Source organism: Nipponia nippon, unplaced genomic scaffold (assembly GCF_047370975.1).
Source record: "Nipponia nippon isolate SJK-2023a ecotype South Korea unplaced genomic scaffold, ASM4737097v1 scaffold_18, whole genome shotgun sequence".
In the NCBI taxonomy this organism is placed as follows: Eukaryota; Metazoa; Chordata; class Aves; order Pelecaniformes; family Threskiornithidae; genus Nipponia; species Nipponia nippon.
The window spans coordinates 6,016,132-6,038,998 of NW_028262334.1; the positions used below are offsets into that span (position 1 = coordinate 6,016,132).

General features: G+C 39.2%; 1 protein-coding gene across 3 annotated transcripts in view; it reads right to left on the reverse strand.

Annotated features, from left to right (window-relative positions):
• The window catches only part of TMEM132D (transmembrane protein 132D), a 279,666-nt gene that overhangs the window by 89,912 nt on the left and 166,887 nt on the right, over positions 1 to 22,867 (reverse strand). For all 3 annotated transcript variants that reach the window (XM_087754869.1, XM_009473096.2, XM_087754868.1), the window contains exon 4: positions 7,189 to 7,372. In XM_087754869.1, the coding sequence (XP_087610995.1) occupies positions 7,189 to 7,372 (184 nt within the window). The remainder of the gene's footprint in view (positions 1 to 7,188; positions 7,373 to 22,867) is intronic.

The window sequence follows — 22,867 nt, forward strand, 5'->3', positions numbered from 1 at the left end:
TCTTCAGAAATGGGTAACATCTTAATTAAATACTTGAAAACTTGCCGAATATTATAATTGCAATTTAAAAGCTATGAATTAGGAAGGTAAAAGCTTTTAACTACTATCTAGATGTCTTTTTCATAAAGCTGACTGTCAGTGGAAGTGTTTAGAAATATTCACACTTAAAGTTGAGTAGGGCAGCTGATTCTGGCTGATGTGATCCTGCACGTCTCGGCTGCCAGGCAGAACCCAGGCCAGTCAGCCAACAGCAGATCCTCCCTGTAACCAATTTATTCACCTATGTCATACAGACAAGATGGAGATTCACGTTTCAGTTCTCCCACAGAAAAGCGTTCATTTCATCCAAAAGCGTCCTAATTGTCAGCTTAAGATGGCAGAGAGAAGGCTGTAACAGCCTCCAATATCCTATTCCACTAGCCCAGCATGGGCCCCCGTCATACTCCTGAGCAGCTCCCGAGGGAAAACAGCAGCACTCTGCCAACATGAGGTGTGGCAAAGCACCGGAGCAGAAGGGGGAGCCTAAGGAAGATGCAGGGACAGCCACGCCACCTTTAGAGCTACATGTGGACCATAAGCTCCAGCAATGATGGAACTTGCACAACTAGGTCTGTGCTCCAGGGACCATGAACCACCCATCACGTTTTCTGTACTAGGGAAGAAGAGCCAAGGTCTAGGAGAAGGCAATCTGGTTGACTTCAGGAGGAATGTCAGCGCACTGCCCATCCCCATCCCTCTTCCGTAAGAAGGAACCAATACTTTATGTTTTTATCTTTATTAGTCTTCTCTGTTTGTCTTCTGAGTTCTTCAGGGTGAGGCTATAATTAAATATGTGTTTGAGTAGCACTGAGCACTCTGGTAGCTAAATCTGAGCTACGTATCCAGCCTCTAACAGAACAAAACCAGCACTAGCTAAAAATTAAATGTTTCAGATACATATATTTATAAGGGCATTAATACCCTAAGCAATTTTAAGACCCAGCAGTGACTGGCGCTACCATGACAGCCGATTCCTGTAATTATTAGAAGTAATTGTAATATGGAGATGCTTCCTATATAATAGCCTCTTTGCTGCAGCAATTGACTTTACTTATTTATTTGGTCTATTTATCCAGCTTCTCATGCTGATGGTATGTAGAACAGTTTACTTCCTGTCAACATTTTTGTTAAATTTTTATAAAGAACATCAGGAGCAAGTTGAAACAATAAATTATCTAAAAGGTATAATGTTAAACTGGTATTCAGGTTTTGGATACAATTTATTTAATATGACTGCCATAAATATAACTTCTGACAAGCCAAAATGGCTCTAATGGGTCTGAGGACAAGAGCATGTTCATCTGCAAGGGGAGAATGGGTTTACAGTCAATGTTGCTGTGATAACTGTGCTAGGATGCACCAAAACAGACCTTTTAACAAAGTATCACCTTAAATATGAAGTTTGTTACATGCTATGCATTATAAAATATTTCTGCTCAAGAAATAAAGACAACTTTTGCTTTTTACAGATAATTTATTAACCTGACCTTGTAAAATAAATATTCCACTTGTGTATTGCAAAAATGGTTGTGCTGGTTTAAAAGGTTATTTTGCTCCAACACTATCAGTGACCCTTTCCTGGAGGTTACTAACCTCATAGGTCACCTGAGATGAAGGATAATGTGATCCTTCTTCCTAATAGCTCACCCAAGTTTCTTTAAACCACCTTCATTTGCAGCTTAAAAATAGGTCAGTTCAATCTGCACCAAAGCAGCTTTGCTCTGCAAGAACAGAGCTGAGTGTCCGCGTGTTTCTGAGAGCAAGGACAGCTGGCCACGCTGGGACTCCTCGGTAGGGTCAGATGAGCAGGAATAATTCTTTGCCTTCACTACAATCTGTTTGCTGCAAAGTAATGAGCTGGACTTTGGTCACTGACTCTGTTTAAGCCTGTCATAAATCAGGAGTCTCTTCTCAGAGTTTTTTTCTACACTTGATTTAAATCTCTCTCTGCCTCACACCTCACTTGACTGTCTTGGAGGCCGATGTTGCACTGCTTAAGGATAATAAATAACGGGCCAAAATCAGAGAGATAATGGAAGCTCGGTTGCTGATACAAGTCTGTAATTCACTGTTCACCATCCACCTTTGCCTGCTAAAATATGGCTGGAAGGGATGGAAGGTTGTCTTAGGAGTTCTTGCCTCTGCCAAGCAGCCTGCAACCTCACCACTGTGCCATTAATCAAGTTTCAAATCGCATCTTTTCTTCCTGTCCATTTCAGTTCTCTAATAATAAGGTTAATTATTAAATTATAATTAATTTATATAACTAAATTACAGTCATACCTAAGAGCTGTCCCAGTGTATACAGTAAGAAGGAAAGACAGGCACTCCACAGACACATGGGCATACAACGCACCAAGCCCCAGACTGGAGCTGAGTTTGATAAAGGCTGCAGGGAGCCTGTCCTGCCAGTCCCCGCTAAGGTGAAACCTGCTAATTCAGCCAGGCCTGCCTGCCAGCAAGCTTGAGATTCTCTGGGCAGCAACAAAGCTGCATTATTGACTCCAAAATATTAATATCATGATTGGTATGAGGTAATCCAGGACTACTCAGCCACTGCTACCATGACTCTGCAGTACTCAAGCATTCTTGCTCTGGAAGGCAAAACTTTTCTGCTCTTTCCTGGTCGCACAGATCATACAAGGCAGTCTGTTACAGCTGGCATCAACATCAGTTCATCTCTAAGGGCTGGGGAGTCTCTCAAAAAAGCAATCCAGATTCACAGACTTTTTATACACAAGGGTGCTCATCATCCAACTACCTGGCTTCTTCATCAGCCTCGTATGTCCTACCACCACCTGAAACATCTGGTCCACATCCACATCTTTAAACCTAATAATGCCTTGAACATCAGGGCAACTACATTTGTGTGAGCCAGACTGACTCTAATATTGACTTGCTGATTTATAAATTTAAAACACATATGCGGACAACAATTTATCAAAAATTGAAGGTCAGGAACCTGCAACCTTTTCAAGAATTTCTGAAGGGACACGGAGCATCCTGCACATATTTTTTCTGTATTCTAGGAGAAAGTAAAGTTAACACAATATATTTTCTAGTCAAAGGACTACTCTAATAAGGGATTTATCAACCCTGGGACCAACATCTCCCCCATGAGATTTATCACACAGGTGTTTTGCCCTGATTCCTTATCAGATTATTGAATACAGGGAGGACACAGACAGAACAGATTTAGGGCACATACGCAGGTAAGACAGGTGATTTACAGATTCAGAGCTGGTTCAGTTAAGAACCAGCCCAGGTATTTTATTATTCATGATTTTTATTATTATTATTTACAGAACAGATTTCAACTTATCCATTTACCAGCATGTCATATTTGCCCTCTGCCTTTCTCAGTAGGGATTATCTTGTACGTACACAGATGGCTACAGAGCTCGTCTGCCTCTCATCCTCACCTAATCATTAAGGTTCAACAAAAGGTGAGCACCATAATTATGAAAGAGCTGACAGAATGCTTAAAAAGCAACAATAATCAATAGCAGCAAATGTACAATTTGGGTGATTAAACCTATGCCATTCATCACCTAACAAAATGAGAGTGAAATAAAATAGGGAAGAAACACCAGAAAGAAGTCAAATAGGAACTGGAAGCTGCTTCTTTAGGATGCCAATAAAAAAATAATGTCATATTCTAGAAGATTCAGGGATATTATTCTCACTGGCTGTCACACTACATCGCGGGTCCTCAACTCAAAAAACCTCAGCAGTTTAGCATGTTCAAGACAGTTAATGAACAAATGGACCATAAGCCTTTTTAATACCATATTTCAAAGGTCTTAAGACGTGCTACGGTTTCTGTCTCAAGGGGTACCCTATTACAGGTGAATATTAAGAGAATGACACTTAAAGAGAAATAATCTGTGTGTTAGTTCACAACAAAGAACAACACAGAAGGTTTTTACTTCTTCACTATTTACTTACGATTTTTTTTTTTAAAGGGCCAAATTTTCAATAATTACCGTGGAGTAATCCTCTGGCATTTCTTGTCCAGAATTCTCCACCCAGAATAAAGCACTCTGTTTCTATAATTGCTGTACTGATCAACGTGTTCTGAAGACCACTCTTTTCCAGTTCCCTGGCCACACACTACCTGGAGACACAGACCTTGCAGTGCGAAAGCTGGCAGGGAAATGGGGAGAGTTTTGAAAAGTGCCCGTGCAAGAAATGCACAAATTACAGTGGAAACTGCTGGGGAAGAACATTATACCATACAAACATCTGCCTCTTCCACGGGGTTTAGTGGATGGTTTAGTTTCTGTCAACAAGGCGAGACATTGCTACATGGCTATAAGAGAGACTACAAAGCAATCGTGGTAAAAGGCCAATAATTTTTTATAACCCTGGATAAACATCTTTGCCTGCATTTCACCGGGCTTAAGGGAAAGAATCGTGCATTGCAAATATCCAAACAGGTGCTCAGAGGTTCTTACAATGTTCTCAGATTAAATGTCTTCTCCCATGCTATTGCCATTCTGTTAACAAGGGCTGACTGGGGTCCCATGCACAGCTTATCAAGAGGGGCTCTGTTACACTTTAAAATTAGAAAAGGTGTTATTAAAGTGTCAGAAATATCAGCCTTTATGGTACCCACACATCCATAAAATACACCCTACAGTTTTTCTCATCAATATCCTTGAGTGCTCTACTGTGACTTGTGTTGCCGTTCCGTTATTGGTGTAGGGCCCCGCAGGGGCCTCTGAAGCTGGAATGCTAATATGCCACAGGAGAAAAAAAAATGCACTGGAGAAACATAAGGTGAGTGCAGCAAGTGTCCTAATAACTTCAGCAGAAAGTAGGCATTTCCAGTGTGTCCTGATGCTGATATATACATTTAAGTCTTTCCATTGCAGCATTTTGTAAGTCAAAGAAAGAAAAGAGGAAGCTCTAAATTGGCCAATCTTCTGCTTTGCTATTTACAAATCCGTAATAGCTAGCAGAAAAGACTACAGAAAACAAACCTGGTGCAGAGGTGGTATGTGCTAGTCTATTAAAAAACAAAGCTTCTGCCTAATGTTAAAGCAGTAAAATTGTTCTTTTGAAAAATTAACCTGTAATTGAAATATTCAACAGCATTTCTGTTTGGTGCTTCTAAACATGAAATTACATGTTCCGCTAAGAAGCCCAGCAAAACTCACCCAAATTAACCCCAGTCGCCAGAAACAGAGAAACAATATAACACTTTGTTTTCATTGTGGTTCTTCCTAAACGGAAGAGAAGAATTTACTTATCTTTTTATTTTAATTTTGTAAATTACAAACTAGCTTTGCTAAGATCACAGGGAAATCTGAAGCGCCAAACTAATCTCAGTTACATGTCTTGAAAGGTCTGCGCCTGAATCATCATTTCCTAAGCACAAAGTACTACAAAGATTTAGAGATTCGCAATACCCCAGAGTTTCTTCCCTGACACTCCAGCTAATGCAAAGAAGGTTAAAACTATTCGCAGTCTATCAGTAATTAGGGGACCCCTGCCATTTATCTTTGCTTTCTCTCTTATCTGTTACCCCAATGCCTGTTGCCTTGTAAAATGCCACCTACTGATAACTTTATAGACTTCATATGACCTCTGAGCATAGAATTTTGTGCTTCTGGAAAACGGGCTTTTTTTTCATCTTTTAATGGAAATGAAGAGAGTGAGTTGATTTGTAGCAACTGCCAAGAGAATCTATCTTTGTTCTTACAAACTATTTTTTGCGACTATATCACTTGATACTAAAGCGATCATGGGCACGTATAAGAAGAACTAGTGTTTTCTGCAACCATTGGAACCACTAGGAAAGAAATCTATTATCTTTTCATTAAGAGACGGAGCAAATAAAACCCCCAACATCTCAGATTATATAAATCAGATCACCTCTACAGCCTTAACCCTCAATACTCCAGAACTCGTGTGACTGCACATCAGGTCCCATGTACAGACCTGAAAGCCTCTTCTCCTATCGACAAACCAGAAGAGATCACCCACTGTTCAACAGCAGGAACTAGCCCATGAAAACAGTCATGCAAAACAAAAAGATTAGATATACAACTCTGATTTGTTAGGTGGCCACAATTCCAGATGGAGAGAGCTGTTTCAACTGTGATATACACCTTGGTAATGAAACCATGAGCCATTACAAAAGAAAGAAATATTTTTGGTGAAATGAAGAATCATGACATCTGAGTAGTTCTAAACTTGGTAAATAACAATAATAGCTGTTATCAGTTCTGTGAGTCTGGAAGTGTGGATAACACCTTCAGCCTTCAATTATGGCATAATTAACTGGCTATCACTAAGCAAACATCCAGGTTACATTTTTTTAAATGCTCTGAGATTGATTTTTGTTTTTCTCTCAGTGCTAAACAACGTGTCAATGTTTTCTAATAGATTGTCTAAGAATAAAAATGGGGCACAGCCAGACCTTAGACAAGTATACTTCAGCTCTAACAATGAAGAAACGTGAAGGGGAGAGAAGAGGAAACGCACAGAATTTCTGTTTGCAGCTGGAATTTGGATATCTAACAGTTTGTTTAGGTAAGACCAAGGCTAAAGAATCAGGTATTTTTCAAGGCCTATAGTTTGCACCGTGATAGTGAGGCAACCCATTTGAACGCATTTACGTAGAACAGACAGTTGGCTATGTACTGTATTTTGTGTTCCCCAGGTAATTAAAAATTACTCAGAAGTCATGCCATGACTTCCATTTCTCTTCTCACTCTTAAATGAATATGGAGTCAGAATTCAAAAACTGAAAAAACTGTGATTCAGGGAGTCCTTAAACACTAGCCCCAATGTAAGAGTATTTGTGATTCAAGACTTATACCACATTGAACTGAGTATCCAAGTATACCACTTCATACAACAAGAGTGAGTTCTGAATACTGGAAATGCCCTGAGCTCAGCTTCTGCCTCCAAGAAGTCAGTGTATTGGTCAAAGAGAACATGACTGGGCCCTCCATGGGAAGCTATGGTTTCCCCTCATGTGGTCTCACTGCTGAACAAAGCAAACTTCAGAAGTTAATATCTGTTTCTCAACATGCTGAAACTTTCTGTTCCCCTATCCCCTTCAGCAGATCATTTCCATCTGTCAGACACTAGAGTTGTAAAGCAATATTAAAAACTTGCAGAATGACAATTTCTTACCATAGCCAAAGGGAGAACTCCTACCAGGTCCTTCTGGCTTACGTAGATCTTGGAGATTCCTAGATCAGACGTTGTATCTCCAGGATATTCTACTTGCCATGTGATGAGCTGGGTCCCCGGTAGGTCAGTTAGGTCTTCAATTTCAAAATCAATCTGCATGATTTCAGACGAGGGACCATCCGCACTGCAAGAAAGAAAGAAAAAGAAAGGTTCCATTCACATGACTGATAACCCAGCAATATAATTGCTTTTATATTAATGAAACATTGGATTAAGGCTCTTCCAAAGAGAGGATTCGGTGGGATGATGGATTTAATAATGAATTAATCATTTGCTCTTGTCTTAAGATTTCAGGGTATTTCCCATATATTCAAGTGGCTTAGTAACACTCTGTAACACGGATCACTAAGCACTGCTCCATTTTACAGGTGAAGAAACAAAAACAAATCAAGGTAAAGCTAAGGCTAAAGCTACAGCCTAAAAATCCTGACTCCAAGGCTCTCCCTTTAACGAGCACATTGTATTTCCTCCCTGGTAAAGCAACACATGAGCAATTCTAAAGGGAATCACTCCTTGAAATGGGAAATTACTGCATTAGAAGTATTTTCTGCTTTTTAAAAAGGGAGGCATGGAAGAGAGTTCAAAGCTCAGGATGAGGTCCGTGAACCAGGGCTGCAGGGAGCAGAGGACTGGAAAACTTAGAATTAATTTTTGGCTATATTGCTACCTTGCTGTGAATGTCTGTCCGAAGCTCTTTTCGTCCTTTGCTAAACTAGGAATTACAGATAATTTAGCTTGTTGCGGGAGAGGAGAGTTACAAAACTGGATTTTTAACGTTGGCCAATCCTGCCAGGATCCTTAAGTAAAAAGCACTAGAAAAGACGAAAGAGTTACTAGATGTGATTCTCCAGGATACTCTGGCAACACTGGGGCTACTGATATATTACTTTGTCTTTACATGCTGTCCTTCCTAAGGTTACATGGTTCATTTAAGTGACTACCATAAAGCAGAAATGTGAAGAGAGAAAATTGGAAAGGGGCTCATTGGCGCAATTCCTGCAAAGCTTCTTATAAAATCAGCTACTTTATAGAAAGCAATGCAGTGAAGTTCCTATTGTGTACCTTGGCAAGGTGAGCTCCATAGTTCAGTGGCATTTGGAGAGACAAGAAAATATTCAATTTATTGTAAAGTTGTTGAGGAACGCAGAATTTCTTAGCAGTGCAGAAAGCTGGGGGATATTGAGAATGACAGTGCTTTTACTTCTGAAGCACTGAAGGCTGAACAGGTCTTCAGAGTTTGCGTGCAGGGGAAAGAGCAGAATTTCTTTCAGTGGGATAATACTCAAGGAGAGAAAGAATGGCATAGCACTGAAGTGTTACGTTGGAGAGTGCAACTAGAAGACAGAGGAAACATTTCAGCAGCTAATTAGAGAACTGCAGAATGTGCCGAAAACCCAGGAGGTTCTCCCAGCTGATGTGGAAAAAGAGCTAAAGCCAGGCATATTTTTTATGAAGACCAGTTATGACAACAGCCACAGTTTGGGATTCTTCCCAAAATACTCAGAGATTTTTATCATGCTGGCTAAATGCAGTGCCTTATCCAAAGCTACTGCTTGAAGAGTTTAATCTGACCATCTTCAAGGTTCAGATTTTAATGGATGCATTGAGTTCTTGCTATCCTGGTTGGAATTTAAAAGGAGCCTCTGTGTTTCCAAAATGGAACACATTGTATTCAATTTCTCATTTCTTCATGTCAGGGAAAAAAAAAAAAAGCGCACAATTTCTAAACTAGCACTGAATGCAGCTGAATTTCATGCTGACCTAGGTAGGATCAGAAAGCTGCTTTATGCAGCTGTGGCTATTGAAACTCAGTTACCTTAATTGTAGGAGCAGGAATAGGCAATGCATTGCCTATAAATACTTGGCAGTGATCCTGTTTTGTACAGTATGTTCTATCACAGTTTCTGTGTTTAAAGAACTAATTGAATCTTCATATAACGAACCTTGGTTTTGTGCTTCTATTCAGGGTGCCTTTCTTTATTATTGCATTGATGCCTGCTACTACCAGTCACCGGCTTTGCAGAACTGGTGCTGTCACCAGAAACGTGTCCCGTAACAGCTGCACCGGAGGGGACTGCAGGGCAGAACACCACCGAAAACCCAAGGGATTGTCAAAAAAGGCAATCAGGTTAATCTTTTCGAGGTATGTTGGGGATTAGGAGAAAAGGAGAGAAATGATTAGGATACAGGAAAACAAAGAAGGGAGGAAAAGATGGGGAGAGAGAAGTGGAGCATGGTCCTTATATTCTTGAACTACAGCTCCCATATGGCACAACTACAGTAATCTCAAAATAATGGAAACATTTTCTTTTAATTTCTCCTTTAAAGCATGTATTTTAATTAAGAATTTCTTGTAGAAAAAAAAAAAAACCAAAACAAACCCACTTTGCTACTAAATGTGATTTTGATAGAAATTATTTGAACTAGTTCTTAGAAATACTAAACACCTCCAAATGACAAGATTACAAAGCACCTCCAAAATCAATAAGAATCTCATTACTGCTACTAAAGGTATATAAAAAAAATGTGAAAGTATTGCATGACCTATGATCAGATCCAGGCTGTCAGCACCAGGCCAGGACCTTTTGTTTAATTACTTTACTCATCACTTACTACGATGATCCTTCCATGTGCAAGTCCCATGGATCTGTGCCCCCAATTTACAGCCTTTCTAAGCAGTATTTAGCAATTGAAATCTTTCAATAGAGAAGTAAGTGAAAAAGTTACCCTTCAGAAATTACAGTTAAAAAATGTAAATGAAGAAATTTGGACAAATAGTATTCATTACCAGGGTTCAGTCACACAAAAATATTTGTGGCTTTTCTTTTAAAGTCAAGGCTGCTTGGTACAATAGGAATATTTCTGCTGGGTAGTCAGCCATTGCTACTGGAAACGATGCACTGCCTAATCCTCCTCAAGGTAGGCATACACTTTATGGTCACTATAACGCAACAGCATGTTGGCAGCTTGTCTTTGCTAACGTTAAAACCAGCATTGCTATCAAGAGTACAGCAACAGTATCAGTTACAATAGGGGAGGCTACATGATTAGAAAGTTTGGGATGGACAAACCCAAAGGTTCACAACAGCAATCCAAGCTGAGTTGAAGAGCGGTCAAAGCGAAACAGTTCTTGGTGCTAATTTAAAGCCAAATCCTTCACATGGGGTTTTGTTGTTTATAGCTGAGAGTTAAACTGTAATGGAGTTCAATGTGGTGCCAATAAGCTCTCCTTGTGAACAGAGCCCTGCTGAGCTGTGTGCCGTGTAGACACATTTTAAAGGGTCTCAGCCCAATCTGAAAACAAGGAAGACAGAAAAAAAAAGAAAAGTTAATTGGAATGGAGTATAGTCTGGTCTTTCCTCCCTTCAGCCAGGACAGCCCAGGCACGTTCGTATTGCATTTCTTAATCTGCCTTTTATTTCCTGTCTAACAAAAGATCAAGCAGCTCTGACAAATTAAGAGCAATGGGAAACTCTGTCCCGTCTCTAGGGGAGTATTTCCTACCTCCACAGAGCCACTCTGCACCTGCTTCTTCTGACACATCCCTGACCGAGGCAATTTTTTTTTTTTTTTTTTTTTTAAAAAATCTCTCTTCTGCCCTTTCGGCCCAGGAGTCCTTTTAAGTCTGAGAGGCTGGTGTCAAGGCCCCCGGCCAACTGCTAACACCTGTGCCACTGTGTCAGGTTTCTTTAGAGAAAGAACCATCCGCTCTCCTGGGTCTCTAGGGATGGTATGCCCTGCAAGACACAATTTGCAAGAAGAGACCCTGTAAATCCAAGAATAGCTACTGGATGTTGGCAGTGTTAGTCAATTCAAGTATCCCATTCCTGATTTCACTAGCTGTGGTATCAGCTTCAATCTTTATATAATGCTCACAAAACAAGATTTGTTCTGAACTTACTAAAACGACTGGGCATGTAATGTTTCTTGTAATACAACATATAAAGTTTTATCACTATCTTTAGAAGGCTATAATGGACACAAGAAGCCTAAAGCCATGAATATGCTAAATAAGATGTATCATAGGAATGTTAATGAAAGAGCCTTGGGGAGAAGAGAGAAAGAAGGTAATCTTTATTCTTTTCTACCTCCACACATGTATTTAGGTCTCCAGCACATCTCTTGCAGGGTATTGAAAGAGTCTGTGGCCTGAAACGCTGCACAGGCCAGGCTGAGAGGTGGAAAAGCAGTGCTCAGAAAAGGAAGAAATGTTTCCAGGGATAACTGGAAAAACTTTCTAGCATAAGAGAGGGGAGACAGCAGCACAGCTGACCTCGTGAGACCTGAGGGAGTTTGTGAAAACCATTATCCTCATTTTACAGGAGAGAAAATTAAACTGAAAATTACTTTCCCATAAAAAGAGGGATAAGATGATTTATATACCGCAAAGTGTATAAGATGATTTATACACACAAAGTGGTGTATAACCACTATTTCAGAAATAAAGTGATTTAAAAATAAGTAGAAATCTTTGGATAAAAGTAAGATAATATGCTATGTTGTCATACCAGATAAAAACACCATGCTAGCTATTTCCAGCTCTATCAGTTGGGCTGCAAAAAGGTTTTAAGGCTTGCTGTCACCTGTTCTGCCACTGCACAGAGCCACCAGTGGCAATATGTGTTAAATGTAACTTCTTCCGTGTGTGGTAGGAAATAATATAAAACAATATGAGATGTAGAATAAAGGCATAACAAAGAGCAGTGAAAACAAGGCACTGCCATTTGGTAACAGAACTCCACAGTTTTCCAAAACAATTAGTTTCTGATATAGTTTTTTTGAAAAGTTTTTTCTATGCTATTTTCTTCAGAATTTAAACAATTTCACTATGAGCAGTTTTATAAACCTTTTTTGCCCATCCCTTTTGGAATCACAAGCCATTACTCCTAATACTATCACTAAAGGGTGCTTGTTTCATAACGAAACATGAGGAGGTCAAAGGTACTTCAAAGGACCACTAGAGAAGCAGCCTTTCCTTCGGTATATCTGCTTTTTTGTACCTCCTTCCCTTCTGCTTAATCATCTCTCTCCAACCCTGGAGCTCCACTACAGCGCACAGGCATTGCACTTACCATCCTCTATAGCAGCATATCCCTAGCAGGGCCAGAAGTCTGTGGACTTTATCCATTTTGCAATGCTACTGAGAGCACGCAACTGAGTAACATATTGTCTTGCCACCTAAATAGATTTTGGATGGGGAAAAAAAGGAAGAAGAAACGAGAAGAAATCAAGAAAAAAAAAAATCACAGGGAGAAAAAGAAAAATGACCTGTTACAGAAGGACGTGAGAGATAGAAAAGTAGAAAACGAACTTCTGTGAAATGTAGATAAAAGGAGAACGATAGAAAAATAAACAATGAGGCTTGAAGTGTATAGGTGCTTTGTGACAAACACCTAAAAAAATCCAGATAAATGGGAAACGGAGCTAGTGTAGACAATAGCCAAAAAAAGAAAATACAGTTTCAAACTTCCTTCTCAGTTGAGTCAGTCTTTCCACCTATATTTAAAGAAGTCAGGAAAGGATCCTGATAATATTTTAGTTTATCTTCACCAAGAAAAGGTTGCCTGTCTACTCTTTGCTGAATTCTTAACAATACCCACCACTCTCGTTTCAGGAAAGAGCATCATTTTATTTGTGGGGAGGTTTTTTTTGTTTTAAAAAGCCTTTACATGAGAGTCAAACTGTTGTGGCAGGGGGACACATTTGCATTCCTCTCTGTATTTCCCAGAGAGACAGAGATCACCTCTCTTCTGCATAAACAGGTACTTGCAATGCAATAAACTACTGCTTGGCATGTTTGATAGCATCCTAGAAATTACGTGTATAGGATGTGTAAGTAAAAAATGTGGGATCACTGACAAGGAGACCATAATACCGACATCTGAGGAATAAAAAGCACAGAATGAGAAAGGAACGCTCTGTGTTACGGTAGGCTCATTTATTTGGGCTTTTCTTTGGTGCTCATCACCCCACAGTAAGCCATTGCTTTGGAAATGCTGATAACGTCTTCCAATTCAGCCAGGGGGGATTTAAAAATCCTTCTGCAAGAGATGATGATGGGTATAAACTTCACATCCACATTTAATCTCTTTTTTATGTGGGGTTTTTTTTGTGTATTTTATTTTTAACTTCAGCAATCAAAACATGCTACCTTTAGGTTTCCTGTGCAGGTCTACCCGCAAACTATGCACAGAAACACGTCTGCTTCAGGCAAGACTTGAACTCTTCAATACAGTGTGGGAACACAAAGCTGAGAAAAGCGTTCCACTACTGATGTGCAATCTTTGGAAGCTTTACATCTCCGGGCTGGCGGTTTTTTTACCAGTCTCACATGTACAAAAACTGTAAGCTAAACCCCCTCAAAATAATCTTACAGGCAAAGAGATATTCTTTATTTTAAGGCATCTGATCGTCTTTTCCTTCTGGTTTCTGAGCCAGAGCGCAATCAATGAATATTTTCCAGCTTTTGGGGAAAAACTTTTATAGAGGATAAGAATTGCAGAATTTCAGTGAACTATTTTATTCCTACAACTAGGATTTAAGGTAAAAGGCAAATATTACAAGATTTGACATTAAACATAACAAGTTAACTGCATGATATTGCCTTTCGCCAGCCGAGGAGCTGGCTCGGCTCCAGAATGTGAGCTCAGCATATCCAATGCTTGATCTCCCAAATCCATTCAGTAGGTATGGATCTAGCTGGCAAGGCTAGCAGGATTCCCACCCCTCCTTTGCCGTTAAAAATAAAATGCCTGAGTTTACTCCAAAAGTTAGAATTTTATTAAAACAAAACTAAACAATATGGTGCAATACCTCCACCATATGTTGCCAGCGAACGAGTAAATACATACTATATGTATGAGTCCCTGCTCCTGGTCTAAAAAAATACCAAAAAGGAAGAAATACTTTAGACAGGAAAGTGAGGCATGCGGCTTGGGGCTCTGACCTTCCCAAGGTCAGAGAGGGGATTCTAAAAAACCACTATCTGTAGAATCTAGCCTACTGCATTACAGCAAAGATCATTATTCACCATTGATATATCAAGGTAAGGTGATACATACAGCAGTACATTAAAATTTAATTTTATTCATTGTCATCTTATTATTAAAAATTCAGTGATGGGTAGGCTGAAAAGTCATTTTTCTTCAGGAATCAGCATATGAAGTGAACCAACTAGCAAGAAAAATCACAAAAAAACAAGTCTGCTAATCATGTAATAAAGTTATTTAAAAAAAATTGACCCATCTCTCTGGAGCATGACATCAGCAGTGCTGGTTGAGAAATATTTACTGAATTATTTATTTGGCTTTTTTTTGCTATTTCCAAGTAAATTATTCACGATACAATTTTCCAGCTGTTGATAGCACTTTCCCCAAATAACTCAAACCATTCAAAAGTGGGTAAAAATTAGCAAATCTTTTAATATAATATAAATTAAAACATAATTTCCCACCAAGCCAGCATTTCAGTTCAGAACCATCATTCTGAGCATCTCTTGACACAGTAAATCCAGTGATCATTTACCACATTATGCTAAGGGGGGAATGGTAAATTAACACTGACTTTATTACATCCAGCCTAATAATCATTCAATAAATTATTCAACACAGTAGTCAGTAAACATCAAGTACTTTTGAAGTAGCCCAGTCATGAGGCAACAGCAGAAAACCCACAGTTACTATGCAGGTGGGACTGAATTGCAGGGCTAAGAAAACAGTTTTACTGACAGTACGAAGTCTAATAGAACACTGCAAATACGTTGTCAACCTGGGTTTCTCTACCTGCTGGTTTTTATTGTCCTCAGCATAAAAATAACAATAAATACAACATAACTCACATACAAGCGTGATAAAATTGCAAAAGAGGAAAGCAGGCATACAGCCACAAATGATTGTTATTAATTGGTAAAGTTTCTACAGGATCCATCTAAGGCTCAGACTACGCTGTACGAGACAGCTGCAGAAAGCGATGATTGTTGTCTTAACTGACAAAAGAAAAAAATAGGAGAAATATAACATAATAGTCATTTTATGGGTAGGAAAACCAAGTAGAAAGGCCTCAATTAAATAACACTTCGGTACACATGGAAGTGATGTGTTGAACCCATATCCTTGGTTTGCCCAGGACTGGCAGTGCTATCGGAATTTGACTCTTACACCATGACGCTCAGACGTAAGCCTTTAGATCAAGCCCAGTCTTGAACGTTCCTAAAAAAAGCCTTAGGTATTTCATTCACATGACAATTTCCCAGACTGTTAACACTGCCACTATCACTTCACTATCACCGCCTCCTGAAAATGAAAGAAACGTTTTGCTGAACGGGAGGAGTCACACAAACATAACACCGATCAGCAGGGAATGAGACCCAGTATTTTCATACTAAAAAATCACAAGGCTAGTGCTGCAAATATTTGCTATTAAGTAATCCCAGAATACCAACTCATGACGTCAAGCACTGTGCTCAGCGCACTACCCTGCAGCAAAATTCCTTCCTCATCCTACAAATATTTATCTACTTAAAAACCCTTATATACATGAACAGCAAATTTATACTTGTGCATAAATAATGCGGGATTTGACTTGCTGAATTCAGGTTAAGTCTTTTTTAGTAATTATTTATCCCCAAAAGGCACCCATGTAGACCAAGGTATCTGCGTATGTGCTATACAAGAAAGCTTCCCTTGAGTTCCAGAATTTTGTTTAACAAAGGCAATAGGGCTTTGCCCCCACGATGACCACACACGAGCCCAAGGGAAGTCCTTGCTCCCGTGGATGTATGTGGCCATGCAGGAGGCGTATGCTGTGCCCGAGACCTAGCTCAATACTCTGTGCACAACTAGCCCAATTACAGTTAGGCAAAATTGAGCTGAACAAAGAGATAATCCAGTCATTGACTCTGGTCCTGCGAGATCCACCCCTCTGCAAAAGGGAACACGCAGAATACGTATAAACAGCCTTCATTCTGTCTTCTACAGAGTGCCTATCACAGGGCCTACAACAACATTTTCCAGGCCGTGATCATAGTCCTGGGTAGAAGCAATCAAAGGGGCTATGAGGTGCTGAAGAGTAAAAATCTTACTCCTCTAACTCCACCCGTTTTTTCCTTTCATGATTGCATGCTTTTGTTCAGCTTCTGAAATACAGATCTAATAAATCTCTCATATATATACACTTTTATATATATATATACACACACACTTATATATATATACTTATATATACTATATATATTTTGTGTGTATATATATACACACACATTTATGTCTGCCACTGATACAGTGCTTATATTTATTTTTCTAGCAAATGCAATGCATTTAAAAGGTTCAAGCAAGGAACCACCAGCCCAAACACGTTGAGAAACTGGTCTAAAAGGTACTTCTAGAGTGAGTCTCCCCAAGAAGTAATACTTTACCAGGCTAAGTTATTATTTTCACATTCACATTAAAGATGCAACATTTTGCTGCTTTATGATCCATGCTTCAGACATCAGCTGCTCTCCTTGATGCCCATCTTGGTCATTTAACTTTGGAATCCAAAATTATTTTAAAATTATCTCCCCTGCCCACTTTTAAAAAATTTAATTATAGTCTTTAATCCAGAGTGGAAGATCCAGTATCTTCGCACATAGCTCCAAGGTGAGACCTATAACACACCTTTTTTATGCCTTGCTTATTAGCGTCCACACTGGTTCAACAAATGCAATTATATATAAAAGCAGCATTACATTTCACTAGACTCAAGGCCTCAGTACATTTCAAAATTAGTGGCGGCTTTGGAGAGATCTGCCAAGGCATATCCAATATATAAGATTAGTATCCTCAACTACAGGAACTTCCTCTGCTGTGAACTATTCAGCAAGTATTTCTGCTGAACTCATACGTCTTGCAAAAGTGCAAAGTTCTTTTCAACAAAAAAAAAAAAAAAAAGATGTTTTCTTTACCCCAATGTTCAGTACCTGCCAAGTCTAGAATTAAAAAAGAAATGCTTTCCGGCTTCCTTAATATTAAAATAAAAGAAGCTTCCAGAATCTCTTTTCCTTCTTATTTTTAAGCAATAACATGAAAAATAAAATGAAGAGAGAATATATACATTGCCTCCCCCGGCCCAGCTTTTTGAAAGAGCTTCAGGCTGAAATATACTTTTAAATCACAGAATTATAGGGTAACCTTGGTTGGAAGGGACCTCTGAAAGCCATCTGGTCTAATGCCTTTCTCAAAGCAGGGCCAATTTCAGTGCTGGATGAAGTTTGAATGGTTTAAATTTTCTCACATGGTTTTCCAAAGAGGCACATCATTTAGAGACCTTTTTGTGATCCTACAAAAACGTTGGGATAGCCTGAGCGCTTAGACCTGCACTTCGTACACTAACATCCATGTGTAATGGACACAGGCAGGCATAAGAATTGAGTCATCTCTTCCATCAGCTCTTAAAGATTTGAAACTTGGCCATAAGCAAGTAACTAGAAGTCATCCTGATGTCTGTTAGGCTTCTGTTCTCTTCCACCACAAGTGATTTCCCAAACTATTCTGTCCGCATTTAATTGAAAGACAGCATTAATATGCAATGATAAGAAAGCTCCTTTCACAAACAAATTCTTACAGTGAAAATAACGGATCTGGAGGCATGCTAAGAATGGTGATATCAAGAGACTACATTTACTAAAACGTGACAATTAACACCATGCTCTGCCAGGCTATTTCCAAGACTGTCTGTCCTACAGCAAAACAGTATCTGATCACCAGCACTAAATGGAAACCCTCAGCTTTTCACCCGTTCACCTTCACAGTCCCATTTGGTGGCTGCACAGCACTTGTGAGCTTCAGCACAACCAAGCTCCTTAAAAATGCAGCATCTATTTCATCAAGGTCATTAGTATCTGCTGTACTGTAAGGGGAAACAAGACCCTCATGAAGAAAAGCATACAATACAGGAAAGAGCCTAAAGACCTGATTGATAATATAAATATTAAAAGTTTAGTAAAATATATAACTATTTGGGAATTCTAACGACATGCAGACAGCCATGTTGTTCTCTACCAATTTTTATCAATTGAAGATGACTGTAAGCGCACATGCAAATATTGATCTCTGTTTTCCATATTATACATGTTAAAGTTTGCAGTATGGAACGGATGTCTCTGGGCATGCACTGCAGTATGTACATTTGTTTTGCTTTATCAACGTATTTCAAGCTTGACCTGGTAGGCTAAGAGGTACACTCATTAAAATACTTTGGCTGTAACAATCAAGGTACAGTACCCCTTCCCTGCTCCAGCTAGGGCATAGTTTTAGTATTTGAGCAGATGTTTCCCCTCTGTACACCTTGAGATAATCTGATAGCCATGATGAAATCATGCAGACAGGATGATGATACAGGTCTGCAGCTGAGTCCTAGGCCCTGTCAAATCAAATCATAGTTTTTGATGTACTTGTGACATTAAAAATTGTGAGAGTTCAAAAGCTCACAGAACTCATGTTCTCATTAGCATGAACTCCTCCATTAAGTCAAGCGGTGTCATCATTTTGGGTCTCATTGCATCCAGTGTTGACACACCTGACTTTTCACCACTTGGAGCCTGGGGCTGCATGCACCTGAGCTCAGAAGGGTTGGTGAGATGTAAGGGGAGATGTATGTCCTGGCAATCCTTGGATACTCTCTGAGGAATTACAATGAAGAAAAATAGTAAGGGCAAGTTTTGATTGTGGCTATTATGCTGCAGAGAATTAGCCAACAGAAGGTGTACTAAGACGAGGAAACTATCCGCAGGGTAGATAACAGCAACAATTTGCACTGATTTATGTGAGTACACTCAGTCACCATTCTTTGGTGAGGTCTATTTTTTCTATCTGACCATCAGCAACCACTTATCAAGCAATCCTAATCTTATTTATGCAAATGGCCCAGGAGCTGCTAAAGCAAACACAAAGACCAGCTGTCCATATGAAAGCTATGATCATTCATTCTGGATGACAAAATTTCAGCACAGGAAGGCAGACAGAACTGCATTTATGTGCTGGTCTGGACAGGAAGAGACCTTGGTCCATATGGATAGTTCCCTGCTCCTGCAACCACCACATCATATAATCTCTTCATAAACTTATCAAGCTCCATTTTAAAAGCAGTTAGGGATTTTAAATCCCTATTCCCCTGAAAGGCTCTTCCAGAACCTGATTATTCTAATGGTTAACGCAGTCAGAGGAGCCACCCTGGCTGGAACTGAAGCCTTCTGTGAGCCATTGCTCAGAGCGACCGTACCATAGCATGCTCCAGACACTGAAATGGATAGTATGGCCAAATGCAGCTCCACTGCCTACAACAAATGCTCGTAGCAAAACATTAAATAACTCCACAGGCCTTCTGGAAACATGTAATGGCTGGTAATAGGTCCCTCACTCAAAATTATCCCTTCCACATTTCTGTGTCCTCAAATCACCTCCAGCCAAACAACTCCTTCCCTACCCCAATATAGCTATAAACAAAAGAACTGCATTTCTGCAGATAAACCTAAGTGGACTTTAAATATTCACTGATCTAAGTAGGCAGGCTGAGAAATGGTAGGTTCTCACTACCTTATCTCAATACACTCTGTCAAAATACAACTACAGCTGTTTGCCATTTCCAAAAGTAAAGTACTCTTTCAGTAAAAGTAATAATACGATCAAACTCATGACTAGAAAACTGGAGGAGAGAGAAAAACAGTCATGGTGTGAATTAGGGAAATGCTTCATGAAATACTAAGGAAATGTGCCGGTGTGAATAAGAAATATCACCTAACAAGAGTGAGGATCTCATGCCATCAGCTTATGTGATGGGCATATCACATCACATAAGGTTCCTTCCTATTTGGCAAACTTCCATCTAGTGTAATTTGGGCTTTAAAGCCACTTTTATTGATATGTTTGAAGATACTCATCTTGGATCTTATAAGAAGATTCTGTGGGAAACAACCACCAACTCTGGGGGCCGAGCAGCAGCACAAACTGCATTGCTTCTACTTGTAAGAATCTTAGGACCGTACTTAGAAATCTTTATAATCGACAGTGGAAAGATGTACATCTAGCCCTTTAAAAAGACATATTGATTTTATTGAACTGGAGGCAAGGGAAGAGAGATCGTAATTATTACAGTTATGAATTCAGTAATGCTAGTCATCATTAATAGTTTCAACAGGTTCATAAATCATTCACATAATGGGGAAAAGCAGTAAGTGAAGATCAATTTCTACTCAGAGGCGTTGCAAAATTTGCCACCTTTATTGAAATCTGTGAATCAGATTTCCCTTTATGAATAGCAGAGCTTCACAAGAAGATGACAATGACATCAGAGGTGAAAAAGTTGTGTATCAAAACACAAGTAGGATTTCATTTCATGGCAGACACCTAAATATTAGGTTGCTTGAATTACTGACTTTTTTTTTTATACTCTTACTGCTATTGCACTATGGTTTCATAGTCCAATTTTGAGTCTTTAATGTCTTAACTGAATGTAAACGCTCTTTCTTTGCAAGGCTAATGTGAAAACATTGTAAATATCCACACTACTCTTCTTTCACTGCAACGGAAAACCCTCAAGAGTGTACTAACTGGAACACACAATCACCAAGAAAAGTAGACTTAAAATGTCTCCTCCAAGCAAGCAAGATGGAAAATTCAGATACGCCACACACTTCAAACCTCGTCACTAGCATGATTCTTGGAATATGTGTGGAGAAATCCAACAGGCGGCTGTTATGAGTAATAAAAGCAAGCAAATGACAAGAAGAATTAAAAGATAGCACTGCCAAAATTATCACCTCGGTTTATGAATATAAACAGATTTTTAGGCATGGTTTTCCTTTTGCTTTACTCAAGCTGCTTGACTTTAGTTATGCTTTCATTGCACAGCAGGATAATGTACAAATAAGAGCCACCACGATTGAAGGAAATGGACAAGTTTTTCTAAAAAAGGTAGAAGAAATAACCTGCCAGATTTTCAGAGGGCCTGAATGTGCAATACTTGAAGTAACATCAAGAAGAGCAGAAGGTAGGTTGGTGATTTTCTGAAAAAATCAGTAGGTGAGGTTTAAAAGGCAGAAGAAACAGAAAGTGCTAACTTTCCACAAATATTTCAAGGATTTAAGCGTCAAGGAGAGAAATTGCTAGAGCAGGTAGGCAGGAGAGTATAATTAGAAACAATAGGAAATATGGACCAAATTCAAAGCAAAAGGATAGTGGAAGAGTCTCAAAAGGAAATGGCAGACACAATAACTGGAAAGGTTTAAAATTAGATAGGATAAAATGCTTAGAAAGAAATATTTTTTGCAGTGGCAGATATGGCTGTAACAAGCCTTTTTCGGTTTTTGCCTAGTTCCTTAATAAAGGAAGGATTATGCAATCAGTATATCCGTGCGTCTGTCATTCCCTCCAGTAACAGACCAATTTCAACAAAACTAGGCAGAAGGATAGAGGTTAAGAATTATCAAGCTTTTTGGAAGCAAGCAGACAACAGAAGAGAAGAGACCAAGTGATTAACCCCTCTGACAGAAAGGATGCAGTACACTCCCTAAGAATCCAGGTACGCCCTCATTCCTGAGAAGCAAACACATAGAAACCAGGCTTCTATCTTTTGGCTGCTCGCTGAAACACGCCTTCACTTTTATGGCTCCCTGATTTTTTTTTTACAGTTCCAGTTCAGAAGTTGACCCCTGCTCAGCAAACCACTGAAGCAAGCTCTTTCAGTCTTCTGGGACTCAATCTCATTTTATAAGTTAAGCATATGTGTAAGTATTCTGCTAAATAGGAATGAATTTAAATACTCTGCTGAGCTAGGCTCTCATTTATCAGCAAAATCACCAGTTCAACTCAGTAAATTCACCAAATTATACATGGAGAGAATTACTCCTGACCCTTGTTCAATGCTGCATGAAAATGACCCCTGTAGGGATACAGAACCCTTGAAACAGGTCTCCCACATAATTAAGAGCACGACCTACACTTTTGCTCCTGGACACCCTGACTATTTAAGGAAAGCAGTAAACCAAAGCTCATAATGTCGTCATGAATAAATGAGTCTTCCTCTCACTACTAAGCTTCTCAGCGTCGAGTGCACTTGGTATCTGATGGGTTGCTTATGATCACTAGCACAGCTAATGTAAATTTAAAAGGCAATATGATTATTTTCTATATAACAGCATCCTAGGACGCACAATGAATAGCAGTAACTCTGAAACTTAAGGAAGGGAAAAGAATCTTTTTCATGGTAAAACCATACTGTAACATCAACGAATCACGTTTCTCCTTGACAATTCCAAAAGAAAAAGAGCCACTACACATGTCTATCTCTTATTTCCATATTTAATAATTTAGAACTCTCACACTTTGTTCACAAAAGAAGCACCGTGTTCTGCAACCTTTATGGAAATGTAAACCAAGAAACCACAAATTCATACCTACGTCTCTGGTGCACACTTTACCAATGCTAAGGAACAAGATATTCTCAAATATGAAATAGTCAAGGATTGATGCCAAAGTTTTTACATAAATGTGAGAGGTGGGCAGATGAATTGTGTGGAGAAAAGATGAATTAGAAACAACTTGGAAGTCATTTGTGTAAGAAAGGGAAATGAAGAGGATTAAAGCAG